Here is a 10,347-nt window from a genome sequence, read left to right as displayed (position 1 = left end):
CATACATATATATGTGTGTATATACTGTATATATATTTTTATATATATACATATATATATACACACACACACATTTATACTATAATACATTTTCTTTACTGATTTTCCAGTTTTAACGTGACTAACATGTTTCCTTGTATCCCACCTGCTCGTCGTAGCCCATGTACATAAACTGCATAATCCATTGCTGCACGTCCGGCCTGCTGCGGTCCCAAATGTTCCTCTTGGTGCGACTCAGCTTTGCCAGAAACTCCTGAGCTTTGGATGGAGGCATGGCCACTGAGGCCTTGGAGGAGGACGACGATGCAGCTGCCTCTCCTGCCACTAGATGGATGACGCAGGTAGGAAATACATGTTGGGGGATACAAATATTAGCATTGTGGATACATGTCTTACATTAGCGGGCATGCCGCGTTCAATACGTCACGTGAGGCGCATACCTTCTCGTTTTCTTAAAAGCTGGTGCAGTTTCTTGCCAGCGCTTGTCACTTCTGTTAGGGCAAGAGACAATCTTTTTTTGACGTCTCACTTCAGCTTATTTATGAAAAGTACAACGCAACACACTTGGTGGCTTAATTTTCCCATTGGAACTAATATAAAGGGAACATGTTACTAGTATTCAATATGTACACTGTTAGATTATTTTAAAATATTGTTTGGATTTTAAATGTATTATGTATGTTTAGATATACGGCACTTCTAATATTTTTAAGTATATTACATGTTTTCTAAGTGACACTGTAATACAGTTAAAATCAATTAAAATGGACTGTTTGAAGTCGTTTGGCAGACATGTTTGTGACACTGAAAAGCGTTTTAAAGCTATTGCTGGACTTCTCAGGTCATTTTCATGCTTGCATCATCAGCCGTTTTCAATCAATCAATCAAAGTTTATTTTTATAGCCCTAAATCACGAGTGTCTCAAAGGGCTGCACAAGCCACAACGACATCCTCGGCTCAGATCCCATTTTGCTTTATTAGCTACAGCCTTTAGCTTCTTCTTGCACTGCAAAAACTGAAATCTAAGTAAGATTAAATATCTCAAATAAGGGTGATATTTGCTTATTTTCTGTCTGATAAGATAATTCTTCTCACTAAGCAAATTTTATGCTAGAGTGTTTTACTTGTTTTAAGTGTTTTGGTCCTAAATTATCCCAGTAAGATATTACAGCTTGTTGCTGAGATTTTATGACCTTAATTGAGTAAAACATGCTTGAAACTAGAATATCAACTGTTGCAAAGCTGTCATCAACACTCACAAGTATAAAACTACTTTTTTAAAGTAATAATTTCTTATTTTAAGCATGTAAAAAAAAAAATCATGACTTTGACACAATTGTGTCTCATATTAAAACAGATGACAGCCAAATGGACTTTGCTGTTTTATTTTCAATGAAACAGAAAATACATACTCATATAGTAGTGCAGTTGTTATTAGTGAGAATATACTTATTTTAAGGTATTTTTTGGGTTCATTGAGGTTAGCTAATTAGGGACCGCAATGTCCCTTTGGGACAGAAGACCCTATTGTTATTGTAACGTTGTATTCTTTATTATTATTATTCCGCCGCCTCCTTGAGCTGTAATTTAACCCCCTTCACATGCTTCAAAACTCACCATATTTGACACACACATCAGGACTGGCGAAAATTGCGATCTAATGAAAAAAACAAACCCCAAAACTCAAAATTGCGCTCTAACGCCCCCTAGGAAAAAACACAGACAAAACTGCTTGTAACTTCCGGTAGGAATGTCGTAGAGACATGAAACAAAAACCTCTATATAGGTCTGACTTACACCTAGATTTCATACATTGACGTCCTTCAGCAAAAATCAACAGGAAGTTGGCAATTCCCCCTTCAAAAGTTTAGTGAAAACAGTCACTTTTGCCTCTTTGAGCTGTAATTTGACCCCCTTAACATGCTTCAAAACTCACCAAACTGGACACACACATCAGGACTGGCAAAAATTGCGATCTAATAAAAAACCCCAACCCCAAAACTCAAAATTGCGCTCTAGCGCCCCCTAGGAAGAAAACACAGACACAACTGCTCCTAGGAAGAAAACTCAGACAAAACTGCCTGTAACTTCCAGTAGGAATGTCTTAGAGACATGAAACAAAAACCTCTATGTAGGTCTCACTTATACCTACATTTCATATATTGACAACCCCCAGCAAAAATCAACAGGAAGTTTGCAATTCCCCCTTCAAAACAAAAGTTTTGTAAAAACCGGTCACCTTTTTTCAAACATTATCTCCTCAGAGTGCGTTTGTCGTGTCAGCTTCAAACTAGCACAGGAGAGAGATTGAACCCTTCTGATTAAAAGTTGACCAAAGAGTTTTAGTTACTGCTCCGGTTTGGATTTTATGTGCCGTCAAAGTCGGTCCCGTCCATCGCTGCTTGCAGCTTTAATTTTACTTGTTTTGGAAAGTCTTGACAAGCCAAATTTTCTTGTTCTATTGGCAGATAATTTTGCTTAGTTCAAATAAAATACCCCTCATTTTTGTATTTTTTTCCCTTGTTTTTGAACACTGACTTTTTGCAGTGAGGTAGGAATTCAGTTGTGCTTGAAATGATGTATGCGAAATCTAATTCTGTGTACTGATCAGCCTTTTCTATTTACTAATACGTTCAATTTCCTGTTCTGTGGTTATCGTCACACATTTTCTATTTGCCATATAGGGTATGTTTTTGTGGCAGTATCCCAAAAAAAAGCCCCCAAAAATGATTACTCAACTTCTGCTTTTTCTAATTTGAGACTTTGCAAAAACATGATTTACTTTATATTTAAAAATTAAGACAAATTTAAGAATGAACTTTTTACACATTTAATAGTATTATTTGTGTACATATATATTTTTTAATATAAAAAAATTAATAAAAATGTGCATTTACATGTAGCATATTGAATGCATTTTTTTATTTTTTTTAAACCTTTTTTAAAATGGTTATATTTTTGTTCTGACTCAGCTATCATCACATGTTTTCTCCTTGCCACAGAAGGAACTCAAAAAATTAGAATTTCATGTAAAAGTCCATTCTTGTCAGCAATTTGACTTTAAACATGAAACTAAATACCGGTATGTGTTTTAAACTCATTACTTGCAAAGTGAGGTATGCCAAGCCTGTATTTCTTATCATTTTGATGATCATGGCTTACGGTTTTTGAAACCCCCAACTTTTGGAGATTTTCAATACAAGGTTTTCATAAGCTCCAAGCCCTTATCTAAATTATATCAAAGGAAGGCTAGAAAAATGTGATGCATGTTATGAATTTATATGCCATATACTAGTTTCACCTTGTTACTCTAATTGCTGGAATAAACAAACCTTAATATTATTCTAATTTTTTGATTTTCACCTGTATATGGTTCCACTCTGTTTTGCCATCCCCTGAAAAAAGGCCTAATATGCACTTTTTCTCTTTTTGCTACTTTTTTGACACACATCTTTCTCCCTACCCCCGCTTTTAGAACACACACACACACACACACACACACACACACCCGCACGTTGACCCCTCCCCCTACAACAGCCCAATAACTTACATTTAAGAAGGACTTCCTTCTTTTCATGCCAGATGCAAATGTAAACTCCTCTACTAAAAAAGAAAAGAAGCCGATTTGCATGTAAATCTATTTATTATTATATAATCTGCTTTCCTTTTATATTCTTTTTGGCTCAATAAAGCAGCAAGTTAGCCACGCTCTTCTTGTAAGTGTAGGACATTAAAGGACATTAGTATTAGATGTTTGAGTGCTGGAGTGCCTTAAAGTACATTTAGAAAAAATTGAATGTGATGTTTAATGCAAATGTGTTTTGTGAAGCACTTTATGAACAACAAGACTCAATTTTTCCTCTCCTTTTTTTCCCCCTTCCTTCTTTTTTGGCATCTGGATAAACCATATTAAACGCAGTCGTGCATTCTGGTTAAAACTTGGTCAGGAAACAGTTCAAATTATATTCAGTTTTTTCTGGTGTTTTATGATATAAATTGATTGTTTTATATATTATTATGTTTCATTTATTACGGTGTTTTATTATATAAATTGATTATGTTTTTATATATTCATTATGTTTTATTTATTACGTTTTATTATATTCAGTTATTTCTGGTGTTTTATGATATAAATTGATTATGTTGTTATATATTCATTATGTTTTATTTATTACAATTTATTATATAGATTACTGTCCAATCATGATACATAATAAATACTTATAATGTAACCCTAAAACTACTTTATGTATACTTTTATTTTAAAACCGTTTTTATCTTTATAATTTCTTATGTTTTTACATGTCTAATGTCCAGTCTCATTACTACGTACATTCAATATATTTTGATAAATATAATCCATCCATCCATCCATTTTCTACCGCTTGTCCCTTTTTGGGGTAGTACATAATAAATACTTAAAATTTACATTTTAAAAATCTTAAAAAATATATATTTTTTTGTATAATAGCAACTTTACATTTATAACTCATAACAAATATTTCAATAATAACTAAAATGGGTGTACATGTGTATTATTAAAATTATTTTTCCTTATTAATTTTTTTAAAAACATATTTTATCTGTTTTCTCATTACTGTTACACTGAATATAATGCATAGTAAGAAATATATATATATATATATATATATATATATATATATATATATATATATATATATATATATATATATATATATGTATTTATTTCCCCCATTTTTTTACACTTTATTTCTTATATGTGTACATTTGTTTTTACATATTGTATCATAATGAGACATAATTCATATATGCATATATTCAATATCTGTCTAATGTCTATTTACATAATACATAAGAATAAACATAATACACAAAAATAGATTAAGCACAATAGATCATTCAGTCTCTATTATATTATCTCTATTATATTATTACTACATTATTTAAATTACATTTTTCATTTTATTTTTTTTCAATTTTCTGCATCATGACCACTTTATTGGTATAACATTTTAATACGAAAAATGCATCACATTTCTATGGTCGTTTTCAAGGAAGTTAAAGACTTTTAATGACTTACATTTCAAAAAGTGAAATGTCATGCATGTTTTTGTTGCAACAAAAAGTGATTTATACTTTTAATGAAAAGCGCCCACCATTAAGTGTATGTAAGATTGCACAACACGACTATCCTAGAAAAAGTGCTACAACTTACCTGTAGAAGCCAACAAGGTCAGCAAGGCAACGAGGCCCATCAGCCTCCAACACAGCAGCTGGGATGCCATCTTTTTAGCCGCAAGTTCTCCTCAGACCGAGCTGAGCTGAGCTGGCGGGCAACAATAACTATGTGCGCTCCAACCAGAGGCTTTAGGGAGAGTGGGGGTCCGGGGGGGGGATGACGCTGCGCATTCACCCAGTTTTCCAAGTGGAAAGCGACCTAAGGCACTGGCTGGAATGTTGCCTTCTGAAACAAGACTGCAGCTGGAAAACTTGTGTACTTTTCCAGCAGCACTCGGAGAGAAAAGTGGAGAAACCTTCTCTGCTTTGGCTTGTTTGGTATTTGCATGTCCAAACTTTTTTGGCCCTTTTCATAAAAATAAAAAAAAGATGCAGGGAGCCTTGTTCATATTTATAATGTGTAAACAAAAGCAAAAAAAAAAAAAAAAAGACGTTATACAATGCAAAAAGTCAGTGTTCAAAAACAAGAACAAAAAAATACAAAAATTAGGGGTATTTTATTTGAACTAAGCAAAATTATCTGCCAATAGAACAAGAAAATTCGGCTTGTCAAGACTTTCCAAAACAAGTGAAATTAAAGCTGCAAGCAGCGTTGGACGGGTCCGCCTTTTGGCAGGTGCTTCTCCTAGGTGTCCCAATACTTTTGTCCAGTGGTAGTCCTGAGTGAGACCTACATAGAGGTTTTTGTTTCGTGTCTCTACGATATTCGTACTGGGAGTTAGAGGAAGTTGTGTCTGAGTTCACATTGTCATTATAGGGTATTGTGTGTAGAATTTTGAGGACAAAAAAGCAATAATTGCATTTTCCGTTGTCATTATAGGCATCAGTGCAGTGGGTCTTTGAAGGCTCGTAAAATCAAAACGGTAGCACGTATCACAATTCTTTCTTCAACTTTTAATCAGAAGGGTTCAATCCCTCTCCTGTAGCAGTTTGAAGCCGAAACGACAAACGCGCTCAGAGGAGATAACGTTTGATGTTTGGTGACCGGTTGTAACAAAAATTTTGTTTTGAAGGAGGAATAGCAAACTTCCTGTTGATTTTTGCTGAAGGATGTCAATCTATGAAATGTAGGTCTAGGAAAGACCTACATAGAGGTATTTGTTTCATGTCTCTAAGACGTTCCTACCGGAAGTTACAAGCAGTTTTGTCTGAGTTTTCCTCTGAGGAGCAGTTTTTACTCTGTTTTTTTTCAAAAATTATGTAGAGCACAATTTTGAGATTTGGGGTTCGGTTTTTTTTTAGATCGCAATTTCCACCAGTCCCGATGTGTGTAAGAAGTTTGGTGAGTTTTGAAGTATTTTAAGGGGGACAAATTAGCGGTCAAAGACGTAAAAAGGAGTGTTTTTAGTACATTTTTGTCTAAAATGGGAAATTGCCAACTTCCTGTTGGTTTTTGCCCGAGGATGTGAAATTATGAATTGTAGGTCTAAGTGAGACCTACATGCAGGTTTTTGTTTCATGTCTCTACGACCTTCCTAGTGGGAGTTACAGGCAGTTTGTTTTTGTTTTTTCCTAGGGGGCGCTAGAGCGCAAATTTGATTTTTGGGGTTTGGTTTTTAGACTAAAGTGGGCTGTACCACTTTTTGTATGTGTGTGTAAAATTTGGTGAGTTTTGAAGCATGTTAAGGGGGGCAAAGTAGTGCGCAAAGCTGCGGAATAATAAAGAAAGAATGGTCCTGTGCGGACCCTAATAAAACCTTACAAATTCAATAGGTTCCTTTGTACCCTGTACAAAGGACTCCCTGTGGGAGTCCTTTGTACAGGGTACAGGGCGGACCCTAATTAGGTAACCTCAATGAACCCAAAAAAAATACCTTAAAATAAGTATATTCTCACTAATAACAAGTGCACTTTTCTTGGTAGAAAAAAAACAAGACCTTTTTGCTCAATATGTTGAAAAATATTCTTAAATGAAGTAAATGCTAGTGCCATTATCTTGACATAATGACATGCGCTCGGCATCAAGATTTTTTTTTTCATGCTTGAAGTAAGAAATTATTACTTTAAAAAAGTAGTTTTATACTTGTGAGTTTTAATGACACAGCTTTGCAACAGTTGATATTCTAGTTTCGAGCATGTTTTACTCAATATATCTCAATATATCTTACTGAGATCATTTAGGACCAAATAAAAACACTTAAAACAAGTAAAACACTCTAACATAAAATCTGCTTAGTGAGAAGAATGATCTTATCAGACAGAAAATAAGCAAATATCACCCTTACTTGAGATATTTAATCTTACTTAGATTTCAGTTTTTGCAGTGTACTTATTAAAATACACATTTTTGTCGGCTTCGTATGATAGCGCTTCAAAGGTGTGGTAAAACACGTGCAAACTTGATAGCACACGCACAGCTGATCCACTAATCTTGTCTTTTAGGCCCCGTTTACACTAAGCCAGCTAAGGTTATCCAGGATAAATCCCACCTAACCTTATCCCTGTCCGCACACACACACACACAATGGTCGTTTAAGACCCCCTCCGTCTGCCGGCGCAACGCGACCTCGTACGCATGCGTGGAAAATGCGCACGTCATAGTCACCTCCAGTGTCGCTTTGTGTGCAAGTTCTAAAATGTAACTTATCTGAACAATATCCAGTGTTGTGGTATTTCAATTAACTGGAATCCAGTGTGCTGTGGGGCCCAAAGAACATTTGACAACAATCAATCTAGGGTTCCAGGTATCTGGTCAGGACACTCCTCACTATTTTGCCTTCACCTTCATCGTCCATTCTTTTTTGGTGACTTTACATACTCTGGATCTAGACGGTGAGTCGGCGACATACATGGCGGACAATAACTGATACAGTGTGCTTTGCCAGTCCAAAAGCATTCGCTGTTTACCATAGTTTTCCCTCGACGGCCAGGTAATACAAAGCTACCTTTTTTATCGCAGCCCGCATTCTCGTTGTCTCTCTTTCGACAAATGGACAAAGTTTTTCGGTAAGTAGAATCACAGCTGACCTGGACATTGGAAAGTTCTCTTGCCGTCTGAGAAGTGTTGTATCCCAAATAGCTGCAATCGCTTTCTCTTAAGGTATTCATGTGTGATTTCCACAAGCGTCTGAACATGTAGAAGAAGGAGAAACACGGGCATGTCTGGATGACTCGCCTCCATATTTCCAGTGGTTAGCTCAGAGTTACGAAACCGTTTTTTTATGAAGCTGGCTGTGGCGCCTTCTTTCTGACGTCACTTCCTGTGTGGGGTGCAGTCTTTCTGGCGTCACTTCCTCTCCGAACTCACTTTGTAAACGATCGACGAGTCCATACAAAGCTAAGTGCCGAAGATTCAAGAAATACACGGCGCGCTTACCCGTGTAAAAATTTGTCCGAGGAGGGGGACCTTAAACGCTGGTTTAGTGTGGCTGAAACGGGGCTTAGGCTAAATAATTATTCGTTTAAGGGGTTAAACGACTTAGTGTAGACATGGCCTTACTTAACCTGTCTGTCATCATGAATATGCAGACTATATGCTGATAATCAGATCACCCACCACACTGGGAGGAGGAGATGCAAATATAATTATTTAGCACACGCAGTGTGATTTAGCAAGACTGAAACTCTTTCAAATTTTCTTGTAATCAGGCAACATTTTTGGTATTTTAGATGGATTCTTTACCTGACATGTTTCGACTGTCATCTGCAGTCTTCTTCAGAAGGGTCACCTGACCACTGTGACGTGTTGCCTATCAGCTGTTCTTATAGGCGTGGCCAACCAGGCCGACCTGTCAAGTCTACCCTCCCCGCCGCTTGATGGTTAATGGAGGAGGGAGTCCAAGGTATGCCCCCTCATCCCGATTGATGGTTTCCTTGGGCCGCTTCCTTAGTTCGATCGCCTCCTTAATCCATTGTTTGAATTTGTTACTTTCTGTCCCGATGATTTTGCTGTTGTCCCAGTCCATGATTTTCCATCCATCCATCTTCTTCCGCTTATCCGAGGTCGGGTCGCGGGGGCAGAAGCCTAAGCAGGGAAACCCAGACTTCCCTCTCCCCAGCCACTTCGTCCAGCTCCTCCCGGGGGATCCCGAGGCGTTCCCAGGCCAGCCGGGAGACATAGTCTTCCCAACGTGTCCTGGGTCTTCCCCGTGGCCTCCTACCGGTCGGACGTGCCCGAAAGACCTCCCTAGGGAGGCGTTCGGGTGGCATCCTGACCAGATGCCCAAACCACCTCATCTGGCTCCTCTCGATGTGGAGGAGCAGCGGCTTTACTTTGAGCTCCTCCTGTATGACAGAGCTTCTCACCCTATCTCTAAGGGAGAGCCCCGCCACCCGGCGGAGGAAACTCATTTCGGCCGCTTGTACCCGTGATCTTGTCCTTTCGGTCTGTAGTAGAATTTCTGACCTTTGACCTATATTGCATGTCTAATAAGAATGTATGCTCATTTAATTTCTCTTCTATTCTGTGCCAGGAAGCGGCAGAGAGGAAGAAAACAAAGTACCAACAACTTCTCCAGGACTGCCGGGACAAGGGGTGGATGGCATGGCTGATGACAGTGGAAGTTGGATGTCGAGGATTCCCTGCTCAATCTGTGTGGAATCTGATGACAAAGGTCGGATTGAGAGGTCACTCGAGGAAAACAGCCGTTCGTAGGCTGGGAGAAGCGGCAGAGAGAGCCTCCTGTTGGCTCTGGCATAAAAGAGAGGACAATAGCTGGAAGCCTGGATGAGAGGGGCAGTGATCTGGCCAATCACTGCTGACCCACCAACCGGAGAGTGTTGTGGTTAAGGGTCGAAACACTCGGTGAACGTTGGGGACCACCTGATGACCTCTTGTCCAGGCCAAAGCTTTATCCATTAGAAATGGATTAAAATAGCATCTTTGATGTATTTGCAAACTGCCAGTGGGACAAAGGTGAATATGGAGTTGTGCCAACCTGTCTACAGAATGTTTAGAATTTCCAAATATGACTAAGAGATACAAGGTTGTTTTGGAACAGACAAAACCAAAACAAAACAATCGTGACGCATTAGATAACAAACAATGACGCACAAGAGACATATAAAAAATGGCAGAAGACCGGAACTCGACAGTGATTTTGGCTTGTGTGTGTCTTGTTTACTCCGGAGTAACATGTGGTCTGTCTGCACGGCCAACTTAATTCAACCTGCACTTCTGATAATGGG

General features: G+C 37.9%; 1 protein-coding gene across 1 annotated transcript in view; it reads right to left on the bottom strand.

Moving 5' to 3' along the window:
- The window catches only part of LOC133665259 (augurin-A-like), a 9,092-nt gene extending 3,666 nt beyond the window's left edge, over positions 1-5,426 (bottom strand). Inside the window, exons 1-3 of the mRNA XM_062070511.1 lie at positions 5,198-5,426; positions 441-491; positions 146-324 (exon numbers count right to left, since the gene is read on the bottom strand). Coding sequence (XP_061926495.1) covers positions 146-324; positions 441-491; positions 5,198-5,267 — 300 coding nt within the window. The 5' untranslated portion in view covers positions 5,268-5,426. The remainder of the gene's footprint in view (positions 1-145; positions 325-440; positions 492-5,197) is intronic.
- Positions 5,427-10,347: the final 4,921 nt, after the last annotated feature.

This window comes from Entelurus aequoreus, linkage group LG14 (assembly GCF_033978785.1).
Source record: "Entelurus aequoreus isolate RoL-2023_Sb linkage group LG14, RoL_Eaeq_v1.1, whole genome shotgun sequence".
Lineage (NCBI taxonomy): Eukaryota > Metazoa > Chordata > Actinopteri > Syngnathiformes > Syngnathidae > Entelurus > Entelurus aequoreus.
The sequence above is the reverse complement of the archived record's forward strand: the minus strand, read 5'-3'. Positions and strand labels throughout refer to the sequence as shown.